General features: G+C 37.4%; 2 protein-coding genes across 3 annotated transcripts; one reads left to right on the top strand and one right to left on the bottom strand.

Moving 5' to 3' along the window:
* Positions 1-3,390: 3,390 nt before the first annotated feature.
* LOC105059656 (uncharacterized) lies at positions 3,391-12,108 on the top strand. 2 transcript variants are annotated; one of them, XM_073250193.1, is made up of 6 exons: positions 3,391-3,605; positions 3,683-3,779; positions 7,922-8,000; positions 8,078-8,159; positions 10,272-10,380; positions 11,722-11,859. In XM_073250193.1, the coding sequence occupies exons 1-5, from the start codon at positions 3,573-3,575 to the stop codon at positions 10,347-10,349; spliced, it is 369 nt and encodes a 122-aa protein (XP_073106294.1). In that variant the 5' UTR covers positions 3,391-3,572; the 3' UTR covers positions 10,350-10,380; positions 11,722-11,859. The 2 variants fall into 2 exon arrangements, with proteins under 2 accessions (XP_073106294.1, XP_010941338.1); XM_010943036.4 differs by lacking the exon at positions 10,272-10,380 and having other exon boundaries at positions 3,406-3,605; positions 11,722-12,108.
* A 624-nt stretch (positions 12,109-12,732) lies between these two features.
* Positions 12,733-13,458, bottom strand: LOC105059655 (uncharacterized). The gene has a single exon (XM_010943035.4). It carries the CDS (start codon positions 13,379-13,381, stop codon positions 12,944-12,946), a length of 438 nt encoding a protein of 145 aa, XP_010941337.1. The 5' UTR covers positions 13,382-13,458; the 3' UTR covers positions 12,733-12,943.
* Between the last annotated feature and the right edge of the window lie 6,016 nt (positions 13,459-19,474).

The following is a 19,474-nucleotide window of genomic DNA, read 5'->3' as shown; positions in this document are numbered from 1 at the left end:
CAAGATGTTATAATTTTTTCTAAAAGACAAAAATATTTTCGTCATATAAATTTTTTAAACGAAAAAGCCGAACTGCAGGTAGAGCTGTCAATTTGGGTTGGACCTGTCAGGTTGGCCCATCCCGCAATGTAAATGGGACAGATTGGGTTCATGTTTTAGCAACCTATTTAAAAGCGGGTTAAATAACCCACCCCATTTGGGTTGCTGGTTTGGGACAGGCTGGCCCATCTCTTTTTTTTGACGGATTGTGACGGATTTAGGACGGACTGGCCTACCTCTTTTTTTTTAGTACCACATGTTGTTTTAGTACTATATTTTCTTTGTTTATATTGCTGTTTTACAAATTTTTTTGTTGTATATTCATCTTAAAACTATTCAAATATCTTCTAAATCATATTTTTGTGCTTTACAATCTACCAGTACTTCATTATGCTTGATCACTACATATCTTTTATCCACAAAAACAATATGTAATACTTGTTATCCTCTGTTTATTTTGCTATTTTAGTACTACATTTTCTCTCTTTTTTTAATACTACATTTTCTCTGTTTGTATTGCTATTTTACCATTTTTTTTAAAAAAATTTAGTGGGCTAGCCCATTTAACCCATAGCCCATGGCAAGTCAGGTTGGATTGGGATTTTTCCAACCCACTAGTTAAATGGGCCAGCCCGTCCTATTCTGTTTAGAGGCGGGTTGTGGCAGGTCGGGGTGGGCTGGCCTATCTTGACAGCTCTACTTGTAGGCATTAAATGCGTATTAGAAAGCAGTAACTACGTGAACCAATCAGATAAGACAATATGCTTCACGTCGGATTTTCTACGCCGCCTATGATACACAAAGAATTTCTCCTTCTACAAATGTTTCAATGGGTCAGGCCTTTTCAGATTCTATAACCAGATGAGTAATTCTTTATCCACTATGTTTGATGAAAAAAAAATATATTGCTTCATTAGATTGCACCATGTAGCACAATTAATAAAGAGACATATTTAATATAGCTTAATTATTTTTTTCAAATTTTTTCGGATCAAAATGTTTTTTTCTAATATTATGACATTCTGTTGCTTTTTTGCAGGATGTAACAGAACGTTATAGGATGCAAACATGATGTCATAATATTATTATGATATGCTGTTCATTTTTATGACATTTCGATAATTATTTATAGGATGCAACAGGATGTTATAATATTATTATGATATTTTTTTAATTTTTATGACATTTCAATAATTATATATAGGATGCAATAGGATGTCATAAGATTACAATAAGATGCCATAATGATATTATGATATTCTGTTATTTTTTATAATATTTTGATAATTATATATAGAATGTAATAGAATGTTATAAGATATGATATGATATCATATCATATCGTTATTACGATGTTATGTTATGGCACCTGAGCAAAATAAAGTAGGAGTAAAAAAATAGCAGTTTGGTTAAAAAAAATTGAGAAAAAATTTGAACTGCGTTGAATGTTAGTTTTTTTATTAATCTAATATATATATATATATATATATATATATAAACAAAGATCTTTTGGTGGAAAAGTTTCCATTTGACACATGGGCATTTGAAAATAAAAGAAGGGAGCCGTGTGGCGTCGCCTAAGCTTCCCTATTCGATCGCGCGTAGGAAGCTCCCCAGTTTGTCTACTCTGGAGGATGAAAACCGATTCCCGACCTCGACTGGGGCCAGGCTTCCTCTTGGTTAACCGGCTTGACCAAGGAGCACTTCGATGGTGAGGCCGTCAGCCGCCAGGACGCTCCCGGGAGTGAGCTCAAGGCGATGGTGAGAGCAATGGATGAGGAAGATGAGATCTTGCGGGCGATAGAGAAGCATAACCGGGAGAATAAGGCGTTCATGGATGATACTTGCATCAAGCTGGAGATCCCTCGGGAGCCTTGCAAAGTAATCCGGGGGAAGCTTCAAGAAATCCTAGATGCAGAGGCCACAAACAGAGATGTAAGCGCTAATACTAACTATAGAGATTGGGGGGAATAGGACTCCGCAAGCGCAAAGGAAATGACGAAGGCTCGAATTCTCAAGGACTTCTTACGGGAGGATTCGAAGGGGAGCAGGAAGGGACGTGGCAGGGATTTCGGTAAAAGATCGGGACAAGGGAGCGGTTGTGAGCGGGGAGAGATACGGAAAAGACGAGAGGTGTCGTTTTGTTCTTAATATGTTTGAAATATTTTATTGGATATATGAAGATATATTTATCTGCAAGAATTTAAAAAACTGATCTTTGTGCAGTATTTTTCGTGAGTTACATGGAACTCCAAAGAAATGAAATTTACAAACCATTAATGCAATACATCAAAATATTTCGACTTATATGTTATATGGTGGAGATGTTAGGTTCACGTACCCGGAGATGCTTTGGTTCACGTACTCAGAGACTCGGAAAGTGGCCGATCGGAGACTTAGCATTCGGGATCAAGCATCTCATGAGGCGACAGGTGGGTAGATTTTTGAATCTATTTGTTGGTCTCTTGCATCAGTCTATAATTATATATATATATATATTTTATTAATTTTTTGAATTCAATAAAATAATTTTTTTATATATAATTTTATTACGAATAACTAAGCATTGTGAACATACAAGGCATCGTAGTTTCATTGTCAATGACAAAAATTGCATCCAATGCATCACATAAGATTATAAACTAATTGCATTATATGACCCCAATGACGAATGCAAGAAAAAAAAGTGAGATCAATTGATCCCATAAAAAAAATTGATTCATATATTTATATACTAAATTACTAATAGAAAAATGAAGAAAAAAATTACGACAACATAAGAAAAAGCTCAAATTAATTTCATTAAATTTATGAATTAACTTCATATCTCATATAAAATTTAAAAAAATAAAAAAAATTATATTAAAAAATAATTATGATCTGCATTTGCTCTCTTTAATGACTTACATATCTTCTCTTTTTTTCTCACGAGACTTTGACGTCTTTCTCCTTCTATCTCTTTTTTTATTAATTATTTTTTTATTTATCTTTAATATTCCGTCCCAATCCCATCTAGTCATCTCTTATATCTAAATCTTACATCAATATATTTTTATATCTTAAAAAAATCACATCAATTTATTTTTTATTATAAAAAATATTTAAAATATTATATATTATCTTTTTTATATATTTTATTTTTTTAAAAAATAATATTTTATCATTATTTTTTTTCTTGATACATTTATTTTTTTTATTATATTGATCTTATAAAATAATTTTTTTTTAGATCCGCCATTGTACGGTCCGATGAAGCGGTATTTTTTTTTTTTTTCCTCTGACGGGGGTGTCCAAAAAGCTCTAACCTGACCAGACCGGAAACCCAGAAAATCTGAAACATTTCGAAGCTGGCCTGGGTGCGCGTCAGGAGTGGCCTTCATCGACACGTGTCAGATTCTCGCTTGCAAAAGCAGCTACGCAGTGCGCTGGTCCAAGCAGCAAAGGCCTGTCGATAGCCTCGCGCGGTGGAGATCGGAGTCCCGGCCCCTCTCTGCAACCCCGAACTCCGAGATCGTCCGCCGCCGCCGCCGAAGATGATCGTCTGCGTCGCCGTCGTCGGCCACCAGGTCCGTACTCCCATCTCCCGCTCGCTCACCACTTTTGCCCCTCAGTTTTCATCTGACGGCCGTGATCCGTGGCACAGAACAATCCGCTGTACCTGCAGAGCTTCACGGAAGCCGACGATGCTTTGAAGCTCCACCACATCGTCCACTGCTCCTTGGACGTCATCGAAGAGCGAGGTCCCCTCTTTCCTTCTCCCATTCACCTTAGATCGAATCAAGAACCTTTTTCTTTTGAGCTTTTTATGCTGCAAAAATTTCTCTGTGAAGACGGCAAATGGTCCACGAATTGTTGTTCTTTTTACACAGTTCGTGGATTGTGCATCGATACGGTGAAGCACAATCTTGAGTCCCATTGTCATGATCTTTTTCTTGTACGAGATAATGTTGCTAATTCTCCTTGTACATGGGAGACTGAATTTATTCATCGTTAATGGAATAACAGCATGATAACATTTTGTAGGACTTTGAAGAATTTCTTGTATGAATGGTTTTGAGTGTGCACATTCCACCTATCCTGCAAATCAACATATTGAAATACTTCATAACCTAGGGCATGCTTTGTATTGGGTTTTACTTTTTCTGTTTTGTTTTCAAAAACCCAAGGGAAGAAATGAACTAGATGAAACCCCTTTCTTTTATTTTGTTAGTAGAATTTTTAGAGCTTTTGGAAGCAAGATTTATTGCTTCTGGAAAGAGTGAAAATAAATGAAAAGAATAGCAAAAGTCCTGTGCAAATGCTATTTCAAAATCCATCTCTAGTGGTGTTCCACTAATATGTAGAGAAACAAGTGACATGAAAACAGCAACAGCACCAAGCAGGCTTTCAGCTTTCCCTCCCTTCCTCCCCTCACAATCCCGTCTCTAAGTTAAAGCCACATCGGTGTTTTACTGTTTTATGGAGCATTTAGCATCACTGTCTTTCTTTTTGAAATACCAGAGATCAAATTTTATCAGATATGATCCAGTAATTAAGCTGACTGTTTCTTAAAACTTTATAGTTGAAACTCCTTGTTGGGATATACCGATCGATCTTTTTCACGCCGACTCACCCTCGGGCCTGCCCGACCGGTGCTCGACTCTACCGACCGCACCGACCGACGACTGTCGACACTGTCCGACCGAAGGTATATCGGTCGGGCGGATCCATTCTGTTCCCGACTAGCCGAACGGCGGAGTCCGACTCTACCGACTCACTGTCAGGCGGGGGTGGTGGCCGATGTCCGATTCCCGCAATGCGCCAGACCAGCCGACGGTGTCCCTGGGTCTTCGCCCGACGTCCCGCAACCAAATACCGACATATGGTCGGTCGGCTCCCCCAAACGCCGTACGACTGCTGAGGGCTGCCGTCCTGACAAGGGCGTGCGGCATAGCCGCCCTGGAGCATTGTCCTGCAAAGGACATAGATTAATCCCAGCGATTTGATAGCCCACGGCGACTTGACAGTCCGCGGCGACTCTGACAGCCTCCGACGATTTGACAACTCCTCCAGTTGTCTGCGCCATTAATAACGGCACCACGCCGCGCTCTACTATAAAACGGGGAAGGCAATAGTGCTGCGGGGAGGTTCTTTCGAAAACCCCTGGACCCACTCTCTCTCTCTAGTTCTCACACACTCTCTCTCACTGAGTCCCCCTGATTCTTTTCTACTGTTGCCTAGTCTTCTCCCTGACTTGACCGTCAGAGGGTCCCCGTCGGAGGCATCTCCAGTCAGTGTGGACTTCTCTTGCAGGTGCTCGTTCCCGGCGACCAGGCGACGAGGGGATTGGCCGCAACACTCCTCAATTTTATTTGTTGGTTTTTATTTCGTTTGGGGAAAAAGCTTTGCTCATCAGAATTCTTTTAGATGTTAAGACACATTTATCATATCCTCGACTAAAGTTTCAACACTCTTGTTCTCCTATATTGCTTAATTACATTCACCCAGATTTGGTCATTTTTGCTTTTCCAACATCAAAGCCACTTTTTTTAGCAAAACCAGATTTGCTGTAGTTGTTTCCCTCATTCACAATGCCTCTTATGTTCTTTTTGATATTCTATATCAATTAGTTTGGTAAATTTTAAAGCATTGATCATAGCTATATATTGTGTATGTGCCTGTACCAAGCCAAAATGAATGAGCTTTATTGACCTTTAAGGTAACTGGTTGTTGTTTTAGAAAGGCTGCAAACTTATTGTGAGACAATTATGTATTGAGAGGTTGAGGTATTGTAAGTTGGAGTATAGTGAGATAAGTATCACGTTGACTCCAGTCTTGACTGCGTTGATATGTTCTATTTTGTGCGTTACCAGCCACCATATTATTGATGCTTGAATGCTGTTATTTCTAGTTTTTTGTTGCTCCTTGATTCCAAATACATACATTATTGGACATGAATGTTGTCTTGGGGACCTAGATATGTTGTCAGATTTGCTATCAAACATTTGCAACATGGACACATATGTTTTCCTTCTGTTTGTCACAGTTTCTGAACTTCACTGTTCCATTGGAAGTGTCTTTGCAAAGATTTTAGATGTCTCTGTGTCCAGTTAGTCTTTTTCCTGCTCTAGTTTTGTAGGATTAGTACTGCTCTAGTTAGAGGGGCATGCCTCTTTTTAATACATATATCATTAAAGATGATCCACATTTTGATGTGTTTTGTGAAGTGAAATGGATTTACGTCAAAGTTTGTAATATATATATGTGCGTGTGTGCGTGTGTGCAAGCAATAGTGCCATCATACACTCATTGAATTTGAAAAACGTCATTGATTGGCAAACCTTGCAAGCTGCAATGCCATGTGCTACTCATAAAGCCTCCAACCGTCCAACATAAATCCATCTCTATTATCATTCATGAGTTAAGTCATGAACACAAATCTTATTTTTCGATGATTACAGATGTTATGGCATCATGGAAAGGGAAACTACCAAGATATTTTAAGAGGAATAAATGATTAAAAAATAATTTAATGATGAATATTTCATGAGAAAACTATGTATATATGCATATTCTCATAGTTAGGTTCTGATGGATGAAACGAATGCTACAAATTGTTCACCCAGAAAGGACATAGAGACAATATCTTGATTTCTTTGTCCTTAATTAACGTGCAAATCTTAAAACATTAATTGTTTGTATCTGAATATAACTTATTTGCTAGATCAGTTAAAAAATTTATTTTACAGTTATGTAAATAACTGACATTAATTCTTTGTTGAACCTCAATTTTTTTCCCAAAATTATAAGACTGACAATAAAATATGTAAAAATTGGGTTATGAGAGAAAAAATAAAAGCTTTGTTCATTTGATCTCTTGGCTTTTAAAGGACCACATGTTGTTGAAATTTTTTGGAAGTGGAGGGTATGGCATTTCATTAGAGGTATCACGTGGTCCACACAATTAAATGATGTCATAATTAGATGTTAGAATAAAGGTCAAAAATTGTTTTGTCACATATTGAAGTATACATTGATCCAAAAGTTCTGGCTTTTGCAGTTATGTGGACATTTAAGTGCAGAACTATTAATGCTTTTATTCACCAAATCAAGAAAATTATATTGTAGTGCATCCTCAGTTAAGGGCCCATCAATCACTAACTTTGAGTAACTGTTTACTCTTAATGTTCCTACAATATGACTTGCCCATGTTCTATATGGTACCTTATGCTTTGTTCACAATTATAGATTTTGTCAGTAATCTAGTAGGAATGGTTTGGGAAATCCAAAATTTGAGATTATGAAAGATTTGTTGTTCAATTTAATTGGGCTATCCCAAAACAATTTTCTCTACTTCAACCCCTTCTCTTCAGTGCATCTTTAACAACTGATGTCTTGCTTCTTTGAAGCATTTTTGCAAGTGGGCTACACTGATTTTACAGTTATAGTTTCAGAGTTGTGGAACATCAATGCGGCCTGATCATTGTGGTTTCTCCATTATTCTCCTACTGCTCTCAAATTTTCTTCCTTATGTTATCTCTCTTCGTTGCTCTTAGATGCCATTCTTCTTAAAGGGGTTGTTACTGACTGTTGTATATCCCACCATTGATGGAAGCCCCAGGGAATTTGCTGCAGCTAATTTGTTCAAAAAAAAATTTGTTAGCAATATCAGTCTCGCCTTGTTCCTGTATTGTCTGTATGGGTTGCTAATAGCGGATTATGGAAGTAATTCTGGTAGTTTTGTGGTTGTTAGCTGGAACACAACTTTACCCATAATTATTATCCCAACCATTTGGTATTGGTTTTATGGTTGTAAAAGGGAATAGCTCCTTAAATATATTACTCCAGATAACATAAAATTTTATGCAGCTTTCTGTCTTATTTTGTTCCTTTTCTTTGACAGTTAATAATCCCAAGAAAAGTGGATCTACTTTAAATGAGACATTTCTTGGTCTTCTGTATCCAACAGAGAATTACAAAGTGTAAGTTTATTGGAGTCACTTCTTTGTTGGGTCTGATGTGCAGACACTGCACGCTTAGAGCATTGTATGCTTTGCAGGTATGGGTATCTGACTAACACAAAGGTCAAATTCATCATGGTTATGACTGATTTAGATGTCAAAGATGCAGACATAAGAAGTGTAAGTTTCCTCTACATGATGTTCAACTCTTACTAGATTTGCCCTCTTTAGTAGTCTTTACCCTGTAATTTGGTTGATGGAAAGGGTTTGGATGAATGTAGACATACTGTGGATAGTTTGGTCTTAGGATATTGCCGCCATACTTTCGTTATTTAGTCTCTTATGCTTTCATGATTCATACAAAATTAAATACGTGCTGTCTTCATTCTTTCAACTTGCAAAATTAGCACTATTGCATCGACATGTATCATATTGCTTAAGTGGTACAAATAATTCCAACTTCTCGATATGAGTAGCAAGATTATCTGAATAGTAGCCAAAGAAGGATTGGTGTCTGAGCGTGCATATTACATCGCGTTTCTTCCTATTCCTAGAATGGCATGTGTTATGGCTGCATGCCCAACTCCTCCAGGTCAGGGGAATTGGTACCCATGCATGCTCATGCATGCCAAGCAAGCACTGGCATGGTATGTCATGGCACAACATGTATTCTGCAAGTGCCCACCCATCATATGACATGTTCAAACATTATAACTAAATGCTTTGCTGTTTGATATCTTTAGATGAAGTATGGAGCATCACATGTTATCAAGAGTATATTGCAGGATGACCAAAGAGAGCTCCCCCTCAATTGGTTATCACTAAAAAATAAAGCACATTTTTCAAGTTTTAATCTTGGGTTGATGTAAGTAAAACATAAAAAGGCATAACTAGAAAAATTGTTCATCTTAACAATGATGGGCATTGCCCTGATCCAATGGTGAAGCCAAGATTCTGCTTAGTGATCCATATACTTTAAGAAATATTTATGTGTACATTGTGTAATTAAAACAGGTTGACAACTGTAAAAGTATAATTGTCACCTAAATGCTTAAACAAAGCAGACAACCAGATTCTGTGGTAGACCTCGTTTGTCCAAGCTTCACTTACAAATTTAGGCATTCAGTTAAAAGTATTAGAAGTGCATGCTCATTTTCCTCCAAATCACCATTATTAGTTTCTTGCTTTCTTAAGCCAAAAGCATGTTTTAGAGTAGTATATTGCGGGTCATCAAACTTATGTTACAAATAGACGGCCCAATACACGAGGCTCCCACTATTGTAGGGTCTGGAGGGGTTCAAAAGTACATGGCCTTACCCCTACATGTTGAGGAGCTATTTCTATATTTTAAACTAGTGACCTCCAAGGCACAATGGAGCAACTTTACTATTGCGCCAAGGCTCACACTTATAAAATACCATATAGCGACTATTTAGTATTGAAAATTTAATTTTGGCTATTGGCCCCATCTACAATGAAACAAATGGAGGGAAGCAAAATCGCATGCTTGGCTGGTTTTTTACAGCTGCTTTTGCCTCTTCCTCTTCTAGGACTACTGGCCTTCTGCTGTTTTATTATTCTTGACTGAACATCTGCAATATAGATCTGATGCTATTGCTAATGAATCAAATCCACTCCTGTAAATTAAGGACTGTGAAGGAATTACACACGATATTGCTTCTATTCATCATTTTAAAAAAAAAAAATCTGAAATATATATCCACAATAGTGTGAAATATATCAAACCTAGTGACCCAGTCAGTCAATGTAAATTAGATAAAGTGAAAAAAACACATCAAAAGCAAAGAAAGTACAATATATGAGAAAGAAAATGGAAATCAGTACATACCTGCTCTGTGGGGATGACTTCACTCCACTGATGCAGTATTCTATTCCTGTCTACTGAACAGTTGTCTTACAGATCTGCAGCAACTTTGAACAAATCAAATCCAGGCCTATAAAACTTAAAGGATTGTGATATATACACACACACACACATGTGTGTGTGTGTACATACGTATGCATGAGTTTGAAATAAATCAAAACCAGAAACTGTGTTGGTCAGTGTGAAATAGGTAAATAGTGAAATCACATGAACCAGCAAAAAAAAAAAAAAAACACACTGGTAGAATTATCTTTTTTTCTAAAAGATAAAAACTACCATGTGTCTGCTTTGGGGAAGCTTATTCGGCTCAAGAACCCACTAATTTTCATGTAGACAATTTTCTTCTCATTATTCTATTGCTAAATGATGTGAAATGTGAAATCCTAACATTTTTTTTACTTGGTAAGGATTTAGCACTTGATGACTGGACCTTTGATTCAGAACTCAGGTGGACTTCAAGTTGCATGTCAACGGGTGGCTTATAGCAGGCAGGTTTAATAGGAAGGTGTTTTAAAGGTGGGCCCTTTGTGAATGCAACTGCTTGTTCTTAAAAATATAGGAACATGCATGAAAGCTCATACAAGTAATTTTAATATTGTAAAAGCCAAGCCCTTTAGAGAGAAGCTTGAAAAATAGGTAGAAGCCCAAAGCCTCAATGTTCATTAGTTTTCTTCATCTTGAACTCTAGCACTTTATTTTTTTCCTTTGATTACCAAAATACAGGCCCTGTTAGTATTATCATTACTGAATGTTAAAAGCACCAAATCCCTATTTTTGCCATGATTGGGAGTCTACAAGAAAAGAATATGTGATAAAATTACCTTATTCCATATTTTTTAAATGCCATCCCTGTTGGCTGCAATTATCTTCTGTGCTATGTGAAGTAAGTACTTTTGGTGCTGATAAAGTTGGCACTTCCGAAACTTATAAACCAGACTGTAAAGTTCTAATTTTAGGGTTCAGAGGTTTTTTCCTCTTTTTTATTTTTTTTTAGTATGTTGGAAGCTAGAAAGCAAGAAGGCAGGTGAGCAGAGCATTGTCATAGCATTTAGAATGAGAAAAACCTTTAGCTAGTGGAGAACTATATTTGAATCAAGCTCTACCCGTTACATAAACCTAAACATTTTATTTAGTTAATTTACATGTAGACTGCTGCCTTGTGTTGGTTGAATCACCTTTAATTCAGACTACGATCTCAAAGAATATGGATTTTTTGATTGATCATTTGAAGAATATTTAAGGTTCCCTTCAAAAGAGCGGGCGCTGACTTTTGATGATTGGTATTAAAAGGTGGCCAGAGAATGAAATCAGTCCAGATTTGTTTGTCTATTAATGGAAAAAGTCACCCCCTAAACTTTAATGAGATGAGGCTTTGGTTGTAGTCATAGATAATACTGCATTTTCTTTTCAGTTACTGAAAATTAATAAAGTCTCTATATTGAGAGTCTGCATTACCGGCTCGGGTAATATGACTTATGAGTTATGCCTTTGGACAGAAGCAAGATTGTCTCTGTATTTCCTCGTCAAGATTAGTTTCTGTTTTTTTTTCCCTACAGTCAAATATTGTAGCAATGGCGCTCAACACATATATTATGCATCGAGTTATGGCGGCCATAGGGATCTTAATTCCCAAGTAAGATTTGCTGGTAGGTTTTTTATGGTATAGGCGCTGTGCTTTGAATGGGATATGAGACTGCCTCTTTAGAAAGTCGAACAGTTATAATCAGTTTTACAACAAATCTAGTGGTTAGAGACTCCATTTTTATCCTTCAAACAGTCTCTACATAGTTGAGAACAAAGATGTGGAACTTCCCACAACATATTGATGTTTCAACTCTGATCTTGTTGGTTCCTCAGTTTTTTAGCAGGTTCCATGCCGCATACGTAGATGCCGTCTCCAACCCCTTCCATGTCCCAGGGAAGAAGATTACCTCCAAGAGCTTTGGACAAAGAGTTAGTAGCATGGTCAAGTCCTTTGTACCGGGTGCAACTACATAACAGCACTGCTTTTGTGATATTAGTTTCAAGCACCGGTTGCATCAGGGGAAAGGTATGACGTTTTCTTTTTCGGACGTCAAAATCACTATCCCTGTTCTTATCTGTTCCTTTCTGCCTTACCTACTCATGTAGTTTTGACCATGTAAGCTTACTAAAGTACTTTTCTTCTTCTTTTTTTTTTTTTGAAAAGAAGCTTAATAAAGTGCTTTCAAGGGGAATATATGTGAATGAGATATCTTTTCTTAATTTTGGTCCTCAAAGTCGTTTTCTTTGGGCTTCTCTGAGATTTCTGGTAATGAAGTGAGCCATTTATGTCGGGCGTGTTTTGTTGCTATTTGTTCTTCAAGTGGATCCTGTAACGAATCATGGAGTAACGTCCGCTCAAAAGTTGGTGGAGGTGTTTGTTCAGGGATTCTGGGATATGGTTCTGGAAGTTTCCAGTATTAGCTAGATTAGGACACGTAATAATAGGCTAAAGCAATCAAAAACAGACGACGAAGATATCAAAACATGCTCAGAATTAAACCAACTTCTCAGTGCTGTTAAAGAGGAGACTAAACGATTTTTTTTTTAAAAAAAAACCTGTATTTTAAAACAACATATTCACCTCACTCTCACCCAGACATTAGTTTGCATGAATTCTAAAATTTGGTATCAAATCATCACATTGTCAATAAAAAGGCTGCTAAGCTTGTACACGAACAAAACGAAATTTTAAAAAATATATATTATCTATAAGTTGTTTCCAAGTTGAATCCTCACAATACCCAATCCAAATATTCTTCATTTTTGCCTAAGTGGGAATTCATTTATCCAGAAGATCTAATATTACGATACTTCTTTTTTTTTTTTTTTATTTTATAATTGGAAATGCGCAAATTCCATGCAGTACTCCTCCATTCATGCATGCCACGTCCATATATAATTATATGCGTACACGTTCAAAAGCAGCGGTTGGTAGGTAGTAACACACACTAGTAAAATTTCTCCTAAAAGTTACTGCGGGTGAGAAGACGCCCTCAACTCACCCATACAACGAAATTAGAAAAATTTACATCAAGAACCCATTTCAATCAACCTTCTATAACCCCCCACCCTTCCTCCTCTTCTCCCGACGCTGCTCTCCATACCGCCTCTTCTCGCGACCGCCGCTGGCGCCGTCGATCGGGGCCGTGGCCGCATAGAGATCGTCGATCAAACGATAACGCCGCCTCCTCCGCCGCGAGACTCCACCGATCTCGTCCTCGTCCTCGTCGTCCTCGGCCACGGCCTCCATCGTCGCCGGCGCCGGCCGGGTGTTAACGGATCGAGGAGAAGAAGAAGACGACGAGAAGGACGAGGAGGAGAGGGTCTTCCAGAGGGCCGAGTCGCCGCTGCTCTCGCTGAGTTGGACGAGCTGCTCCGCCGCCGCCAACTCGGTAGCCGTGAAGGAATCTTGGGGATAAGGAGAATAAGAAGGGATTGGGATTTGGGTGGGAGGAGGGAATAAGAGAGGGGAGGTCTCGTGGAGGGTTTCCATCTCTCTCTCTGGGTCGCTTCGCGTTCGATTTCCTCGTCGTGGGGGGTGTGTGTTTGCTTGTTCGTTTGTGTCAAGGCTTTAAATAGAGATATTTGAATTCCGATTCCGAGTGGAACAAGGAAACCGACCTAGAGAAGGATTCGTGTTGTGGTGTCTCGCGGAGGAATTTTAACGTGGAGGGAAGTGGGTCCTGATTGGGACAGATGGGCGAATGAGACGTTAGCACGTATTCACTTATGTTTTTTGTTTTTAAATGGCTGTCTGGATTTGTGGTGTTCGAGCGGATAAGGTATCGGCCGGTTGGGTGCTTTAACGGGAGATATTTCTAAGGTGGGAAAGGTGGTGCAGTGATGTGGTTTTCCAAAGGTGAGATGACCGTGCATCAAGCCAAGATGCGACGGGATAAGGATGGTGCAAAGGTGTTACGTTACAGATGTAACGCTAATCTACTAATTTCCATCCTGTATGAGCCTTATCAGCACCCATTCTGGTTTCTTTTCTGGCTTTGGAACCAGGTCTAACCCAGTAGCAAATTTGGTTGGAAGGAGACAATATTTAGATCAACTGAACCAGCCAGGCGAGATGCGACTCTTGCCTATGTAGAATTTGTCTCAAAATAACTTTGGTACACATGTACAAGATAGAAGAAAAGTATATTGTTCATTGGATGTCTAAAGGGAAAACTATTGATCTAGTAATGATTTGCTTAAGGGATGTTGGCATAGAACGCCATAAATACGGTTGTCAATCTTGGTTCAGCCTGCAACATAGAAACGATAGCTTTCCTATCAAAAAAAAAAAAAAAAACAGAAACGATAGCTCTGATATATAAAATTCAGATCCTTCTCCACTCTACGCTAAGATCCTTGTCGGCATCCTAAACGCATTCTTAACGTGGGCACTGCAAGTTGGAGGTTCAATTTTTTTCTTTTTCACAAGAAGAAGTAAAGAAAAAAAAAAAATAAACTAAAAGGATGTTTGGTTGGAAAGAGTAGGAGTCTGAAATCAGAATTGAAATAGATGACTCCCATTCCAACTGTTTGGTTGAGAGGAATTTCATTCCAATTTCGATTTTGATTTCAGGATGGAATGAAAATGGCTCAATCTATATAGAACTCAATCCCTACTCCCTCTATGGATTCAAATTTTCATTTCAATTCCGATTTCGGTCACGAACCACATACTTTGGAGGATTTGACCATTTCGATTCCGATTTCAAGTCATTCTGATTTCCATTTCCATTTCGATTTTGGTTACGAATCAAACACCTCTTAATTTTGTTAACCCAGATTTGCCGTACACATGTGATCTAAATGATTGGTCCTATAGGAGCTTAGGGGACATTTGGTTCGTTACCAAAATCAGAATAGAAATGAAAATCAGAATGGCTTGGAATCGAAATTGGAATCGCCAAATCCTTTGAAATATTTGGTTCGTAATCGTGATCGGAATCGGAATGAAAAATTAAATCTATAGAGAAGAATAGGAATTGAGTTCTATATCGATTGATCTATTCCCATTCCACCCTGAAATTGGAATCAGAATGAAACTCCTTCCAACCAAATAGTTAGAACGAAAGTCACCCATTCCGATTCCGATTCCAGACCCCCGCTCCCCTCAACTAAATATTCCCTTAATGAAGTCAGCCATAAGCTGGTCCAACCCATGTATAGTCTAGTTTAGGTCATATTTTTTATATGAAAGATGATAGATTTTTTTTCAAATAATATCGACCGTTGGATCGTATATTGCACAAATCTCGAAATATTTTAAAATTTTTTATTATCCATCCGTGTAGATCTTGAATCATTGCACGATCCAACGATAAATTTGCGTGAAATAAGGTGAATCCTCCGTTTGAAGTTCACATGAAAGATGCAACCCGTTTTTTTTTTTTTTTTAACTGTAAAGGAAAGGTACAACCCGTTTGGAGACGTCCCATTACAGAGAAAAAAAAAGGACCCAACCCATAAAAAGGCTAAAAGTATCGAAGCTGCTTGTATTTGCTTTAGTCAACCCACTCACAAATTTAGCTCTAAACTTTAGAACACTAAAAAGAAATACTTGCGTTCTTGCTTATCGCTAAAGATACCTCCTCATGAACGTCTGTCCAAACTAAAAAAATAAAATAAAATAATCAATCTAACGCAAAGAAAGCCTTCCGCGTATTCAAGAAAACACCTTAAGCCTCACCCAAGTCCCAAGTGGAGAGGACGTCTCTAACAGTACTCTTTACCTCGTAGGATGTGATAATTGGAATTATATATACAAGTTACCCTTAAAATGTCAAAATATATATAGTTTCAACCTCTTATAATCTTATCATCCCTCCTTTGCCGCTTTCTATATTCCACGGTCTATTGCTCGATGCTAATATCTGAGCATCGGTAGAAAGCTCTCCTTCATTTGCAGGCTATTTATTTGCACACTTATAAAAAAAAAAAAAGAAAAAGAAAAAACACTACTCTTTAATGTTACTTTTGTTATCTTTCTAAATTTATTGGTTCTGTTTCATTTATCAGCCTACAAACAGTTGTTTACAAACCTAGGAAACATTTCACTCTTTTGGATGAACTATTAAAGTCATTTTACTATGTGTGTGTCAAACATCAGTGTTTTTCTTTATGGGTGCTCGGTCTGTCTGGAGGAATCTTCTTCTACTTAATATGTTACCCACTCTTTGCATCTTAACAATTTTAGATTATTAGTTAGAGTATATAGAGTAATATAACTATATAATATATAAATAGATTTCTTTCTTTCTCTCTTTTTCTTCTTGGCACTAGTTTCTTCTTACTTTTCTTAACAACTAAGAGATGCCAACTCTAAATTAACAGGGAGGTACTACTGGAAATTTCACAGTGAGATTTTAAATAGCACATCTATGCCATACTTTGTTAATAGCTAAGTATTCCAATTCAACTGCAATATTTTGTCCTAAAGATCAGATTTTTATCCTTTAGCCGTATGAACCATATATCAAAAAGGAACGCGTAAAATCCATCTTGTTTGATATAACAAATATATTGAAATAATGATTGAGGAGGCTAATTTCATGGATTGTCTCTTTTCAATTAATGGTCATGTTTGCACAAATAAAAATTATTATTTTAAAATAATTTTTTATTAACACTATTTTAGAAGAAATTATTAGCTAGACCCGAAGTACTAGGTATTGGGTCAAGCACTACTTCCTATGTAAGACTCTAAGGCAAAAAAAATCTCTCTCATTCTCGATGCTTAATCTGGATTCTTCCTTAGGAATGGGATTCTCTGCGGTACTCAAAAAAATATTGTACTGCATATATTGAGACATTCATCAAAAAAAATAATTATGTGATATTTATTTAAATTATTTAAATATATTAAAATTTATTTTTTTTTAATATTTTAACACGCACGTGTAAGCGTGCGTAATCATTCATCTTTTGACGTACGTTTTCGAAGCATGCACCTCAACCTCCCCACTTGCCTCGGACACAACGCCATGCTCTCAGCGTTGCCAACGTTCACCTCATGGGAAAGTAGTCTAACTCTAACCCTCTCGAACCCGGGCTTTCTTATCTCCCGAGAGGCCTCTTGCAGCCTGGAAGAAGCGAGAGATGGCCTCACCAAATCCCTTTTTTTCTTTATGCCGCTGCCTCCTTTCCTCCAACCCCGCCCTGGACATCACGGCGGAGATGGTCATCGCAAACCCCTTGGATCTCCTCTTGGATGGCAACAACTATCCCTCGCCCATGCATGCTGCCTTACAAGAAAAGGTTGCAGCCAAAAAAGCTAGCTTGTCCTTTGAGTGCTCGGAGATGATGCCTTTGAAGATCTTTTCTGGCGACAAAGTTCCTAAAGACACCCATCCCTCCATCTTAGGCTGCTGAGTCAATGAACCCTGGTTAACTTGGTGGCATTGAGAATGAGATAGATTTTTTTTTTTTTTTTAAAAAAAAGCCTAACAATAATCAATGATTGGTCTACACTTGATGTGCTAGACCGGCTCTCTCTCTCAAGTAAAATCCAGGCTCCACCACCACTAATTAGATGAATAATATTTAGGACATAAAAGATGAACCAAATTTTCAAGTCAATAACCTCCTTTCCAATTTAAGCTTCTTGTTACTGCTCAATTTAGAATTCGGTTGGGAAAAAAGAATGCACCTTAGAATGTACTGAAGAGTGATTTAATGGGAGAAGCTTCCTAAGGTTGAGTTTTGATACATATTCCTTGAAAGCAAATGCTGTTGCCCCCTGGCATGCAAAATATGTTAGATATTGCAAATGACCTATATATGCATTGGAACTCCTATACTAATTTGTTGGGAGGTCACATGATTTCCTTGGCCAAGCATTTGTACTTTTTGAAAAATCAATGAAATCAATTAAAAGCCTTTTTATCCCCAAGGAAGAAAAATCACATAAAAGAAAGAAAAATGTGTTGGGTATCTCTTGCATGAAATAACTGTCCATTAATCTGATTCCTTTTTGGATGAAAATTATCCAGTTTACAACAAGGATGGGTGTATGTCATGAGCAATTCATTCCAACAAATAGTTTTCTATTCTGATGTGACATCAAGGTTCTTGCACCAATCCTTTGTAAGAAGTAATTTGTATTTGATGCCTTGTGCGAAAGAGAGCTTTTATTTCTTTAGCATCGTTCTGCAAGAAAACTTTGGAACGCCAATAGGACCATGGAATTACACTTTTGGCTGTCTCAATATATATCATGGTAGCCATTACCAACAACAAATGCATTTTAATAAAACATGCCATTCCCGACTCATGAAATGAAGTTTGATCTTTATTCATTATTTTAGCCATAATATGTAGTACTGGATCGTATATGGATCAAAAGATCTTCAATCTGGAATTCTCTTTTCTATATTCGATCCATTTTTCTTTATTGATGGAAATATTCTATTTTTTATTTATCTTATCTAGGGTAATGCACTATGAGAACTCAATGAGCTTGGAAATGGAAATTCAATTCAACTATAGTCCATAACAAATAGTCAGCAGGCATTAAAGGGGAAGCTTAGCGATGCAATGAAAATATAAGAATAGAGGGGTACATTGGGGTGACCCATGGCTCAATTCTGGAAATTTCCAGCAAAAGCTAGTCTCGCTTAGCAAGGAGAGAAAGAAACGTCCAATTCCGAAGAAATTGAACCGATATAAGCTATGACCTCTAACACTATGGACAATTCTATCGGATATAACAAGCAAACATATGAATATAAAAATATTAGCTTTGAGGCTTTTCTGTGATTTAATTCCTGAGCCATTTGTAAGATTAAATGCAGTAAACTAATCCTAGATTTGCTCTTTATCGTTTTCCAAATTTGGAGCCCCCCATCTCTATCTCTCTGAAAATTCTCAGATTTGCTTGGCTACTGTATCACATGCAACATCCCACGTCCAGGAATTCATGAGAAAAAAAAAAAAACAGACTAATGATGGAACCATAGATTACATATAAAGTAACATCCCATCGACAAGAATGGATACATTACTACTGGAGTTTTAGAAACCCCATACCCTGCATATCAAACCTCAGAATTTATTCAGAATGATGCTGGAGTCGACTTCCACGCAAACCAAAATTAGTGGGAAGCTTTGCTTTAATATTTTGCAACAGATAATCTATTTTTTGATGCCTTGAGACAACTAATTAAGAATCAACTCTACAAAGTTAATGCAAAAATTCTCTCTTTTAGATTGAGCTGAAAGAGAAACGTCATAGGGCCACAGAATTATATATACTTCCTTATACATCTCAATATCATGGTAGCCGTTGCCAACTTCAAATGCTCATAAGGAGGGAACACACGGCACATTCAGAAATTTCGATTGATTTAAATTAAGCTAGAATCATTCAGCAAAGAGACCCCTCTTGGAAGGCATCAAAAACCCAATTCAAACAACCATTTTGTTTCTTTGGAAATTGATCCCGGCACCAAATAAATAAAGCTCTCTAACATCTACTCATAAACTCTAACAAATCTCGTGCGTCGACAAGCCTATTCTATGATTTAAATCCTTTTGCCGGATGCAAAAATAAAAATGAAGTAAATTGATCCTAGTTTTATCACTTTCCCAA

Source organism: Elaeis guineensis, chromosome 16 (genome assembly GCF_000442705.2).
Source record: "Elaeis guineensis isolate ETL-2024a chromosome 16, EG11, whole genome shotgun sequence".
Lineage (NCBI taxonomy): Eukaryota > Viridiplantae > Streptophyta > Magnoliopsida > Arecales > Arecaceae > Elaeis > Elaeis guineensis.
The sequence above is the reverse complement of the archived record's forward strand: the minus strand, read 5'-3'. Positions and strand labels throughout refer to the sequence as shown.